Raw genomic sequence first — 14309 nt, 5'->3', positions numbered from 1 at the left:
CCACCAACCCAGGGGTTGACATTTGTCTTTACACCAGGAGTTACATTCATTCATCTTCACATCAGCATTGTTCTCTGCTCTCACAAGGGGCCACCAAGTAGGAATCGAGGCTCCAGATCTTGCTAGGATGAATGGTGCTGGACAGAGTGGAAGAGCAAACACATCTATGACTGATTGAAAGCAGTGAGAAATCATACTTTCGTGATTTCGCAGGGACTACAGGCATTCTCAGAGTTGTCCCTTGATGGAGTATGAATCGGTTAGGATTTTTTGTCAATGGTGTTGAAAAACCATTCTGTGAATTTCCGCAGCTGAGCTGTTGCTGTTTGGGACTCCTCCTGCAGCCGCATGTTATCTTGTCTCAAATGCTGAACTTCCGCTTGGAGAACTGCCTTGTCCTGTTTTTCCTGGTGGCAGAGGAAACAAACTGAGTCGTGAATGTAACTGACAAGTCTCTCTTCCTAAGCCCTTATTTAGCCTCAGTTAGGTGCCTTCTGCCAATGAGAAAAGTGATGGGGGTCAACACCACCACCCATTCCCTCCATTCATTTTAGTTGGCTTCTAATTGGTATCAACATGGCTGTTATATGAGGGCTATGATCACAGTTTACATTATCCTCTACCTAAAAACTGTAGTGAGATTACAATAAAAAGTAAGAATAATATTTTGTACAATGCTACAAATTTAAGAGTCTTTAAAAAATGCAGAACTTTCCACATTTTATTTACTGTGCAAATTAATCAACATAGCTATTAAGTATGCTTATAATGAAATAAGCACTTAGACCCTTCATTCCACCTGAAGCTTTTCAGCTATATTTTGTTTCTATAATAATGACCTTACAAGTTTGTCACTATGAACTATGCACAACACAATGCCAGTTTCAGTTCACCAGGGATGTCTTTCCATATACAGAGAAAGGAGGCTCATCCTCAGAGTGCCACCATCAGAAATGTTTTAATGGGATCTGACCTGACTGCTGATCCCCACAGGGGCCCTTCCAGGCCTGAAACTCAGCCACTTTGTGGGGTCTGTTTCCAGTGACCATTGGCTCTTCAGGAAATCCTTGGCCTGTGGGGCACCACTATCAAGGTTTCTCCTATTTCTTTCTTGCTTCCTCCCTAGTATCACCTGCCTTATCACTGGACTAGAAAACAAGTCCAAAGAGGGAGGCTTGAATTAGAACTGGTAACAGATTCCCTGTAAGGACATCAGACTAACCCTATCTGCCACATAGCTGGACTTTTCCTTAGTCACTGTAAGCAGTTCATGCTCCTTCTTCATTCCCAGGACTCTCATTCCAGTCTGGCTCAGACATCCCTACTGTGACCCCATTGCTTATCTCTTCACACCCTTAGACCCTCTGACTGAGACCTATGAAACTCACATCCTGCCACTAACACCACCTCTGTTTTTAGTCTTTTATGAGACCTCATATTCTTGTTCTAAATGACCCTACATTCCCAGAGGACATTGCCTCCCCAGTAGCCCTCAGTGCTGGCTCTTTTTCTTCTACAGCCCAAAGAACACAGGGCTGGAGGTGGGGCTGCTGAACTCCTTGTTCCTTACTGCTTAGCCCAGATTATTGTTCCTCCCTAAAAAGCCAACTTCTTGGAAACATATGCCCTTAGGCTTAAGACCTGTTAGTCTCCTCATCCAGAATGAACCAATCTGTCTTGGAAAACATACAGCAAGATTGCTCCTTAGGAGTGAAAATGGCCAGAGTTTGTCTCTTGTATGTTAGTCATGTTATCAGAAGGTGCCAGTCCACCAGAAGGATAGCGTGCTTGGTAAAGTAGAGGGTCAGAGAAAAAGAGGAAGACCCTCAACAAGATGAATTGACAGGACTTCCAGGCCCAGAGCTGGGAAAGTCCCAGGCAAACTGGGACGGCTGGTCATTTTCTGTCCAGCTGTAGGTATAGACTAGGGCTTAGCCAGGAAAGCAAGACAGAGGAGAAAGACAAGGACACTTGGGTCAGCACGTGGATGGAGAGTCATTATGGAGGTTGCTGATGGCTACAACATTATGGAGGTTGCAGTGGCTACAACAATGGGCTCAAGAATGGCAATAATTGTGAAGAAGGTGCAGGACCAGGTATGTTTCATTCTGTCATATATAGGGTCATTATGAGTCAGATCCAGCTCAACAGCACCTAACAACAGCCTCCTCATTGAAATTATCACTGTATCCCCAGTTCCTGACATCACCAATGGAAGATGCTAGTGCCTGGTTCACTCTCCCATCCATCTTGTTATTTTTCCTGACCATTTCAGCTCCACTAAGATGTTCCATTCAGCAATCTGGACATGCAGCCTCATGTCCTCACAACAATCTTAAAACCTACCCTCCTCAGTGCCCACTCCCATGGCTGTATCCCATCCTGCCATTCCTACTAACTGTGTACCCTCCTAAAGCTGTCTTAGGCTCCTACTTCCTGACTACTATCTCCTGTTTTTTAAAATAATTTTTCCAGAATCCACTCCCTCCAATAACAGTCTAACCCACTATTCTGACATTATTTTCACTGGCCTTAGCAACCTCCATAATGACTCTCCATCCACGTGCTGACCCAAGTGTCCTTGTCTCTCTCCTTTCTCTTGCTTTCTTGGCTAAGCCCTAGTCTATATGTACAACTGGACAGAAGATGACCAGCCATCCCAGTTTGCCTGGGACTTTCCCAGCTCTAGGCCTGGAAGTCCTGTTCTCCTAGAAACCTTTCATTTCTGGGCAAACAAGGACAGTTGGTCATCCAAACCAAAGAAAATAATCTAACTCTGCTGAGAGATCTCACTTTATCCTATGCCACATACTTCCAATGCACCTTCAGCCTTGATTGGCAATGATAACAAACACAGCTAGTCAGTGTAGCTTCTACACAACAATGTATTTCATACTTTATTCTCTATCCCCTTGTATTCTTTCCTACTGTTCATTGCATGTGACTGAGAAAAGGAGAAACAATCAGAGAACTAGGCCAGGTGATCTCTGTATGGACTGTGGGGAGTACAGATGTACATGTGTGCACAGATAGACACCTGAACACTCCACTCCACCTCTAGTAACTGTGTATGGCCTGTTCTTCCCCTAGTTAAGACTGCCTCCCCTCCTTGCATCCTACATCCCAACCCTTTTGCCTGTCTAGAAATCACCCTCTTTCTCTTCACCCCCATCATTATTCTTTCCCAACCAGATTATTTCCACCAGCTGTAATCTCTCCTCTTTAAAAACAAACAAAACAATGTAACACAGCTTTTCTCTTGACCTCCTTCCCTCCCTGCCCCATCACCCTCCAGCTACTGAAGTCCAATTCCCTTTCTTAGGAGAGCAGAACTAAGGCTCAAAAGAGTTATCTACACTACCCCCTCTTCAATTTCTCTTCTCCTGATCCCTCCTGAATCCACTCCTCAGATCTCTTTTGATATTTTGTTTTTTAGTGTCACCAACTATTTCCATGTTTTTTAATCTATCAGTCAGTTCTTTTAGGAGCATTTGACAGAGCTCATCTCTTGCCTCCTGTTAAAAGCACTTTCTTCACATACAGAATGCTCTTAATGGCATCTCCTAACTCACTGGCTGCTCATTCTAGTTTTCTTTGCTAGACTGTCCTCTTCTTCCTGACACCGGAGCACCACAAAGGCTCAGACTGTGGGCCTCTCTTCCTGAAGCCTCCAACCTGACCTCTCCGCTTTCCCTCCTCTGACACCCTAAGCCTGCTCTGCCACAATACCTCCCATCTGAGGAGATGCCACCACCATTCACTCAGCTGTTCAGGCCAAAAATCTAGTCTCTTTGGTTGTACTCACATCTCATACCCAAACCATCAGCAAGTCTCAAGGCTACTTCTCACCATTCCCAACATCCTTCTTGCCTGGACTATGGCAAGAACTTCCTTGTCAGTCACCTTCCTCCTTTCTTGTCCCACATCATCCACCACCTATTAACCAGAAAGCAGCTGAAGTGATTGTTTAAAATCATATATCAAAGCATGATTATCTCTTGCTCCAGACTTCCCATTAGCTTCCAATCTATTTGGAACAAAATCCAAAGTCCTTCCCTAGTCTGCCTCTGCACCTTGTCTGCCTCCTTCCCACTGTCCTCCAGTGCCCCACTCCAGACACACTGGGCTTCTGAACATAATCAAACTCACTTCTGCCTCAGTGCTTCCACCAGCTCTTCATCCATGCTGGACCACTCTTGTTGCTTTATATTTGTATCCCTGGTTCCATGCTTTATTTATTTGTCTGCTCAATCAGATGTCACTGTCTCAGAAAGGCCTTCCCTTCCCTGTCTCTCCCACTGAGTCACATACTATCCTCCTTACCCTACTTTTTTTTTTTTTCTTTGTCACATTTATCACTCTTGGCATTATTATCTTTATTAGCCATAGCCACCATGAGGGCAGAGTTGCCTTATGTTTTTAATGCCTAGAAATCTGTAACAGGTTCTCAGTAATTAATTTTGGAATGAGTAAGTGGGTAACTCCTACATGAGTTACCTACATAGGTACTCTCTTTTTGTAACGACCAAACTAAGACACATGACTAGTTCTTCACTTGGTTTTCTCTTCTTCCCTGGAGTCTAGTGCAAGTAGTATCTCTCTTCTTCCCTAAAGCTCATCCTACTGCCTGCCCCTGGGCTCCACCCTTCCTGTCTTCTCTAGGACCCCACACTTAATTATCACCCTCTTCCTGCTGCATCCCCAACATGGTCTCCTGATGAGCTCTTCCTTCCTCTAGTCTCATCCCCAATCTAGCATTCAGATCTGCATATGTGAATTATTATCATCCTTCCATAGTTGCGTCTTACTTTCAGTCTCAAATATAGTATGCTTTATAGTATGATCTGTTTTCTTGTCCAGCTTCATCTCTTGGAGTCCTCATCTACATCCCTGATGTCTCAGCTGTGCTAAATGATGGCACTGCAACTCCCCAACCAAATGCTGAACAGGAGGTCCCCCCACCCCCGCCTGGAATGTGGTCTTCCTCAGGTTGACCTTTATTCATCTTTGGCTGGGCACTGTGCCTGCATCTAGCAAAGCAATCTTCATACCAATGAAAGGGCATTTCCACCTGTCACCCAGTACGTGGTGAATCATCTGAGGCAGGGAATGATTCTTGATGTAGTTCCAGAGTCTAGCACTGTACAGATGATATACCAAGAGCTCAGCAAATGTTTGTGCAATGAATTATTTAATTTATTTTGAGGGCAACTTGCATGGGCTGATGTGTGGAGTAGAAGTCCTGAGCGTCTTGGTGCTGACTCAACAGAAGCACAGCATTAGGGGGACACCAGGCTTTCTGGCAGCAAACTCCTCTCAGGTCAGCTCCTATATGCTTGGTACAATTGCTAACTCTCTGAATCAAAAACTACTAGCTTGCTGTGTTTTGACCTTGCACTGAAGACTGGCCACACAGAGGGCATGTCTCAGTTATAGTCCTGTCCACTGTGATCCTCTTGTCACCTAAAATGAAATATATTAGTTACAGTCTAGAAAATGGAAACAGATCTCAGGAGTTCTCCTGTCTGCTGAATGTCTGGTTTTGTTTTGGGAGTTATCTTTTTTAGTCTTTTCTTTTTTATTTGTAATAGTTAAAAGAGAGTGACAGTAATAAGGAAAGCGTCTGATTATGGACTTCCAATAGACTGCTTTACCTTCCGAAGGTCAGTCTGCAGTTGTCGGAGAATTAACTCCAGCTGATTGACTTTGCCAGTCAGTGTTGATGGTGATTGCTCCCTGGTAAATAAGGATGGAATTAGAAAGACTCAATGGAGTTGAAGTCAAGACATTTCATTCAGGTTTTTTGTTTGTTTTCACTTAAAATTATTTCATGTGCAAGGAAATAAATATTATGTCAGATTGAAAAAGTATAGATATTATTGCTTTGGTAGAAAATTCTTTCCAGGTCTCTATTGATTTTAAAAGGGATTTAGAATCTCTATGAAATATGGGTTGGTGGGGAAACAAAAGATAGACTACTTAAATGAGTTTAGCCAACCAAGACAAGCTAGACCAGAATGAAGTCCTGGGAACCAAATACAAGCTTCCATTCTCCCAATTTGCCTTTCCTTGTCATGAAATGATCATGAAGCTGATTACCAAGGTAAACATGCAGGTTAATTCAAGGTCATATACAGGTTGGAGTTAGGAATGGATGACACTGAATCTATATTTCATGGGGGATAAATATGTCATGAATTTAGGAGAAAAAGAAGGTTCATTTCTGAGGCACTTCAGCAGACAGCACAAACCAGGGTCAAGGACTAGGGGTTGTGAATCATGAAGGGAAATGTGCCATGGCCAGATCAGCATGCATGGCAGCAGAGGCAGATGGTGACTTGGCAAGTGGAGGGCTGAGATCAGCAAGGTGTATCTGCCTGGTGCCGTTATAGTAATTAGGTGGCAGACACAGATTCCAAGGACTTTACCCCTCCCCTCTGTGAGTGCAGTTCTACCTTCCTGAGCAAGGCACTGGTAGCAGCTCCTCAACCTGTACCAGCAGGCAGAGCCGGCCCATGGGGTGCAGCAGTCATGCTTGGCATGGGACTACATGTCTGGCAGGCAGGGTGGAAGTAGAGTCAGCCCGACTCAGCTTCTCCTATGGGTTCTGAGGGTTGGGGTTAACACCCATAGGTGGGCATGGTCTCCTGGGCTGGCTGGGGTAAGCTAAGTAAATGTTAGTTACAGGTGCTTGGGATGGGGGAGTGAGGGGAGCACAGAGGTTCACATACCCAGTGGTGTCCAGGAAATCCTTCCCATTGCCTGGGTCTACACATAAGGGTAGCTCCTGAGCCCCTTCCAAGTCCTGCATGTGCTGCATGTCTGTCAATGTACAGAAGGAGGCCACTCTCTGGTCTGGGCAGGGGAGAAACACACATAGAAAGGGAGTTCAGTAAAGCCCACCACAATGCTTCTTAGTGGAAATGAGTTTAGTAGCTAAATAAAATCTTTCCCCCCTCCAACTCAGTTATTGCCCTGTTTAAAACAAAACAAAGGAAAACAAACTCAGGCAAGCTACCAACAATCAGAAAGCATGAAGATTGGCTGTCTTTCCTGGCTGTATGGCATACACACATCACAGCTATGAGGACAACTAGCAGATCTTATATTTGCTAGAGCCAATATGCTTTCTTCTTTCCCCATCCCAAGAAATGCCCAAGCTGCCAGTTTTACATGAAATAACCACGCTGGATGATGAGTTGATTAACAATAACCAGGAGATGGACCTTTCCTCAAGTTCTACCCAAACCCAGAGAACATTCTGGAAACAGAAAGCCAAAACATTTTTTTTTTTGCATTCCCAAGCCCCAGAACTTAGGTAACCATGCAGACGTGCAGACATGAAATACAGAGGAAAGTTTACAAAGTATCAAGAGCCAGAGATCAACCCCAGACAGTCACCTAGATAGGACGTGTGGTGACAGAGCAGCCCATGTTCTTCATCTGAGTCAAGACCTGAAAGAAGATTTAGAATTTTCCTATGAACATAAATATCTCTCTGTACCTGAGAAACTCTGGAGCCAAGTTTCTGGGTCAAGAAATGATGTCATGTGAAAATACAGTTATGTGTATATGTATGTGTGTGTGTACATGTGCATACTCTGAAGAGTCAATTTCAAGTAATGCCCAACAATGTGGTTAGATTACGCCTCTCATGTTTAACTGTCTTGGCTGGGTGCATGGTTTTAGTGTACAACAAAGATACGTGGCACACCACATGCACGCAAATCCAACCATAAACATATGCCACAATTTGGGGTTTATTTATATCACTCACTCTAAGATGTTTCACTCTAAGAACATGAAGATAGTGGTAGTGAGGGAGATTAGCTAAGTACTCTCACTAGAAACCCTTAAAGGAAGATCTAAAGGGCACAGTATTTATAGCAAAAGGAATAATGATCAGTATGACTACAATGCCTTATCTTAGCACACGGCTATTTCTATTCTTGGCACCAGAACTTCATAGTCAGTGCTTCAAAAACTAAGTAGGAAAAGAAATACAACATTCTTCAGAATAGGTACTGAATTGGCACAGTTCTGGAGACTAAGCACTGACACAAAATATTGGCCCAGAAATGCAGAATGGTATGCAGAAAAGGGTTATGTTTCAAACAATGTGAAAGTGAGAATTGGGAATATATCTAATCCACTTTCTCCTGTCCCCTAATGCCTCTCTCCTTGGTTTCTGAGTGCATACATGCACTTCCAGCTGGAATCTGAGGGGAAAAAAAAAAAAAAAGTGTATTAATGCTGCTGCAGTCTTTTTTATATGATTTGATTAATGGCAGATAAAATGCATTTGTGTCCATGTCACTGGTGCTCTGTTCTTAATTTATCCCATTCTCTTTCCCTCTAGCTGCTGGGTGAGCTGCCTAACGAGGCTACCTGCTTGTTTGGTTTATGGAGGGTCATGCACTTTAGTTAATTAAAAAGGATAGCAATGCTGAAGTCTTCCAGGAGCATTTAAAAAAATATATAGGGCTGTAAAGTCTTGGGCATGGTGATGGAGATACAACTGGTCTCCCAATAAAGGTCTAAGGACCTCCTGAAAGTACTGCAGAGGCCTCACTGAGCTACTATCCCAATGCAAGTTCTCCAGTCTCCTTCTCTAACACTCACAACAGGAAGCATATGTCCTCCAACCCCTATTTCCATAAAGCTTAAGAATATCCTCCTCCACTCTTTTAAAATCTCCTAAGAGATGATGAGCATCCTGTAACTAACCATTCCTGAGAGACAATCATGCTACCAGTTAGGTACTGAGTAGTAGGGTTTTGCATACAATAGAATCTTTTGTAATTTAATTAAGATTAATGGCATAATTTTGTCATCGCCAAAATTAAATAAGGATATTTCTCTTCATGATATGCTGTGACTGACAGAGGCAGGAATAATGGGGAATGCTGGCTGGGGAGTAGCTCTTAGGGCTGGGTGGCAAGATCTGGGCTTTGGCAGTGCCCAAGGGCTGCAAATAATGAAACATGACACACTTTTTTTTTTTTTAATCGCTTTCAGATTCATTTTTATTCCTCAATGTATTTAACTGAAGATGAAAAAGAAATGTCAAAAGAAAATGATAGCTTTTCTCACTTTTAAAAGCACTCCATGGAGTCATTTTATGCAACCCAGTGATGGTATGGCTATAATTCTATCTTTCTTAAGATATATGGATACATGGTCAAGTCTAAATACCTAGATGAAAACATCTCAGCTTGCTTTATATCCATTTTTCCTTAATCGATAAAATACCCACATATTTGACAAAAAGAGAAATTCCTTCTGGCAGCCATTCAGACATTCCTTGGGGAGAAACAAGGTCCTAATGGTCAGGAGGCAAGAAGCCAAAAATAGAGTTCTGCCAGCAATGTAGTTTTACAAAGAAGGCTTAGAATTTAAAAAGCCTGGAGGGGAAGAGGGGAATGGTTTGAGATGCAAACAGAATGCTACTTGATGAAATAGAGACACTACTTTATGAAATAGCTAATCTTAGTGCCAGCTTCCAGTCAGTGGAAGCTTTTTATTCCTCCACAGCTTATTTCTGTGATGATAAATATTCAGTAACTAAATAATTATTACATTGAGACAAATGGTCCATAAGGGAGATGTGGGAATATGACCTTAATCATTAATACAGGGAAGTTACAACCACACAAACTGCACACAGGCCACCTGTATCATTTTTCTCTCCCATTCTTTGCCTGTGAATGCTAACCTGTATAATGTGGGACATAAGGTGTGGTTTATACATTAAATAAGTTATCCCTTCAAATAATCTTTTTTTTTAAATCCTCATTTCAGTATCAGCTTCTTATTCATATCAAAGGGGTGATAATGCATTTAGCTCTAAACAAAAGAATAAACAGTCAACAGACCATGTCAATGTAGAACTAAGAAGGCAAAACAGTTACATACAAGTAACTCCCTTTAACTCACTAAGCTGCCAGGAGCATTGTTGGGGAATTGTATGATCAAGTCTGGGTCTGGTCAGAATGAATGTTCTGATCAATTAGTCATGTCTACCAAGGGAGTGGAGTAGCAGAACAGCACATGACCCAGATATTTGCCATCAGGACACACAAGCATGAGGACAGAGTCAACTAAACCTATTTTCACAAAGTTTTTCTCCTACATCTTTGTTACAACTGCCAATGAAAGAAAGCCGCAGTTTTGCAGTTACAGGAAGGAAAAAGGAAAGATTCTGATTTTGACAACTGCTTGGTGAACTGCAGAAATCAAGTGAGCTGGCTGACTTGATTAACTACCACAAAAGAAAAAATAACAAGGTTACACTGTACTTTCAACATAGTTTAGGTCTTTTGTAGTCCATGATGAACGCAGGAAAGTAGAAAGATTAACAGCTCTTTGCCTAATGAATAGAGAAAAGCTTTGCCATTATTCTGTACTTAAGATACAACCATTGGGGCTTGAAACAGTTTTAATTTCTTACTTTTGAGCTAATTTAAGTTCATTCACTAAATTAAATTTGGCTTTGTATTTTTCATCTATGTAGTATTCCTTTTTCTTTAAGCTAATTCTATTTCCATTAAGATAACACAGTATGTCACATTTTTGTTTGAGTTTTGTTTATGTTTATACAGACACACACACACAAATTTATAATAACTACCATGACCCTAACATTAAACTGACACTTCAGAATTGAAAATGTCAGAAAACCAGTACACTGTCTCTTCATAGGGGCTCTGGTGGTGTAGTGCCTAAGACGTTTAACTGCTAACCAGAAGGCTGGTGGTCAAACCCACCAGCTGCTCCTTGGAAGGAAGATTGGGGAATCTACTTCTGTAGTGACATCTCCTTGGAAACTCAAGGAGGGGCTGCTATGAGTCAGATCCCACTTGACAGCAGAGTTTTTTTTTTTTTTTTTTTTGTCTCTTCATAAACATTTATGCTTATTATTCTGTTTAAGAAACCAAGGGCATGTGGAAAATCATTAATTAAAAGTATATAACTTCTACTTTTTTTGAAGGCACACTTCAGTGGACCATTTCATTCCTCCAGTGGGTCCTGATGACTGGGTTGTTTCCTCTGCACATGTCTCACAGTCACTCACACACAAATACACACATACTCACATGCCGAGACAGCTCTGGGAAGAGCATGGCTGCTGTCATTAATGGGGAGAGCTGAAATCTAGAGGAATAAAGGTCTTCATAGCCTACATGCCTTATGCTGTGGATGACATTCAAGTTAGAACCTCTGATCATCAATTTTTAATTTTACCTTTTAAGCTTGTCTTCATTTAAAATACCAGCCATTCAATAAGCACTCAAGAACATAACAATTATCTACTTCTGATATTCTGATAAACAAGAATTATTTTAAATCCTACAATTTTAAAAGATTCCACTCTCTTTCCCCTGCTTCACTGTTTGCTCACAGCCAAGCTTTCTCGTTGCATTTGTTCTCTTTACCATACTTGAAACCAAACCAAAACCAAAACCAAACTCACTGCTGTGGAGTTGGATCTGACTCATAGTGACCCCTCCTTGGGTTTCTGAGGTGGTATCACTACAGAAGTAGATTGTCCAACCTGCCTTCTGAGGAGTAGCTGGTGAGTTTGAACCACCAGCCTTCTAGTTAGCAGTCAAATGCCTTAGGCACTATGCTACCAGAGATGCATTATTAGGTATCCTTGAATCATACTGAAAGTGTAACAAAGTGATTGATGTATTAGACATACCATGCATCTTATGACATAAAATGTAAAGTCTGAAATGTAACCCAGCCACTTTTCCAAACTGGTGTCCTTCATGAACTCTCTCTCAGTTGATTGTAATAGTACAAGGGCAGTTGGGATCACAGGTTCCAATGAGGTGTGGGATACCACATTTCCCTTATCTTCTCCCTCATTAGACCTATGAAGGATTTTTCAATGTTTTGAACATTCAGTATTTTTGGGCAGAGTTTGGTTAGTTTGGTTATTAATTAATTAATGATTAATACTGCTGTATAAAATTCCTCTAGTGGAAGAAGTGGAAGCTTTTTAAGTCTTTGGAATAATTTCCTGTGACCAAACTCTTACAAATTAGATTTCTGGTGAAAAGGGTGCATATATTTTTCTGGCTTTAGTTACATAATACCACACAGCTTGAAAAAATAAGAGGAATCATTTTATAATTTTTATAATAATATCAGCTATGAATATTCTTTGTAGCTTCCTAGAGCTATGCATTATTTTTCATATTCAACATGTGTATGCTGATAGTTCATCATAATTTAAATTTGTATGTCTGGTTGAATATTTTTCAAATATTTATTGTGTTTATGTTTTTATTTTGTGAACTATGTATTCAGATGCCTTGACCACTTGTTTACCATGGGTTTGCTGTTTTTGCTGATAAGTTCCTTTATGTATGTTAGAATCATGGTTTCTTAACTATCATTATTATTACAAATCTCTTTATTACTAACACAGTGGACAACTGTCTGTAAAGATGGCAGCCAGCAATTCCTCCCATCACATGTGCACAGGCCACTTCTCCCATCAATTGATGCAGTTTATTTACCCATCCTTAATTTGTGGCTGGCCTTGTGATTTGCTTTAATCAGTAGAGTGTGTGGAAATAACATTATTGAACTTTGAATACCAGGCCTTACAAGACCTTGTAGCTTCTGCTTTTGCTCTTCTGGTTTTCTAAGCCACTGTGTAAAGAAGAACAATAACCTTGCTGAAGATGGAGGTCCAATCAGACCATAGTTGTTCCCTCTTCCCTAGTCACAGACATATGAGTGAAGTCACTTGAGTCCCAGCTGAACTCTGGTTGAATACTGCTGCATGAATGAATCCTGCTATACCATATGGTGCAGAAGAACCACCCAACTGACACTAGTCAGTCAACAGAATCCTAAGAAATAATAAACTGTTGTGTTTTCAGCCATAAATTTTGGAGATGTTTGTTTTACAGTAATACCAAAAACAAAACAAAACAAAACAAAAAAACAAACTCACTGCCATCAAGTCGATTCCAACTCATAGTGACCCACATTGTGTTTTAAAGGCTATATATCTTTATGGAAGCAGACTATGTCATCTTTCTATGGACATAAATCACTAAAAAACCCAAAAACCTATCAACACTTTGAAATGATGCTTATGAAATATAAAACATTATTGAAATACTTTCCATAGCTACTTTTCGTTTTGATCTTTCATAATTCTAGATATAGAAGCATATTTATAATTTCATTTTAATTTCCCGTATTTATTTCTTATTTCTTTTTCACTGCTTGTGTAAATGGCCAGAGACGCTAGTAAAGAATTAAAGGATATAGGCTCAAAGAACACCTTTGTTTATTTTCTGGATGTTGTTGTTGTTGTTATGTGCCGTTGAGTCAGACCTGACCCATAGCAACCCCTCCTTGGGTTTCCAGGGCAGTATCACTACGGAAGTAGATTGCCCCATCTTCCTTCCGGGGAGTGGCTGGTGGATTTGATCCGCCGGCCTTCTGGTTAGCAGTCAAGTGCCTTAGCCACTACGCTACCAGAGCTCCCTTCTGGATGTTAGGGATCTGTTTATATATACTGTCCCATTCAGTATTACACAATTATTTTGAATAAAGTAATTGTCAGGCTATGAAGGTATCACTCAAACCTTAATTTTGACCAGAAATAGGTCCTAATGCTATTAGATATGCGTTGTTTTTTTTTTTCTGAGAAATTTATGTAACTGTTAATTTCTTCATATATTGTAAATTATAATTAATGTTTAAAAAATCAAACAAGTTTAGTATTCTTAGATTAAACTGTCACCAATTATAATGAATCTTTTTAATTCACTACTGAATTTCATCTAAGCTGTCTCACATCAGTATTCATGACTGAGACTGTATTATGACCATCCTTTTTTGGGGGGAGGATATTATTATCAGGAAAAAATTCTAATATGAAATAAGGCTGCTACTGAATTACAAGAAACACTTGTTCTTTGAAACTTTGAGACAATTAACTGTAAACTTAAATAGTTTCAGGTGCTATTTGGGAGTTGGGGATATTCTTGGATGGCTTCTTCAATGCTTTCCATACTGTAGCTTTCAACTGGTATGTTTTTTATTTCCATTTTCATTTAAGAAGTATCCAATTATCTTATCTATCAAGTTCACTCCTATATATCTACTTAGGAGCTCTGTAGTGTGGTGCCTAAGGCACTCGCCTGCTAACCAGAAGGCTGGCAGTTCAAACCCACCCCACTCCTTGGAAGGACGGTTGGGCAATCTACTTCTGTAGTGATACTGCCTTGGAAACCCAAGGAGGGGCTGCTGTGAGTTGGGTCCAACTCGATGGCACA

At 40.9% G+C, this 14309-nt stretch overlaps 1 protein-coding gene across 1 annotated transcript in view; it reads right to left on the bottom strand.

Annotated features, from left to right (window-relative positions):
• Positions 1–260: 260 nt before the first annotated feature.
• Positions 261–14309, bottom strand: part of SIPA1L2 (signal induced proliferation associated 1 like 2) — a 175500-nt gene continuing 161451 nt past the window's right edge. The window contains exons 18-21 of the mRNA XM_007938482.1: positions 7402–7455; positions 6732–6855; positions 5655–5736; positions 261–407 (exon numbers count right to left, since the gene is read on the bottom strand). Coding sequence (XP_007936673.1) covers positions 261–407; positions 5655–5736; positions 6732–6855; positions 7402–7455 — 407 coding nt within the window. The remainder of the gene's footprint in view (positions 408–5654; positions 5737–6731; positions 6856–7401; positions 7456–14309) is intronic.

The sequence above is a fragment of the Orycteropus afer genome, unplaced genomic scaffold (genome assembly GCF_000298275.1).
Source record: "Orycteropus afer afer isolate SDZICR_OR568_19922 unplaced genomic scaffold, OryAfe1.0 scaffold00050, whole genome shotgun sequence".
NCBI classification, from domain to species: Eukaryota; Metazoa; Chordata; class Mammalia; order Tubulidentata; family Orycteropodidae; genus Orycteropus; species Orycteropus afer.
This window is presented reverse-complemented; position numbering and strand designations above follow the sequence as displayed.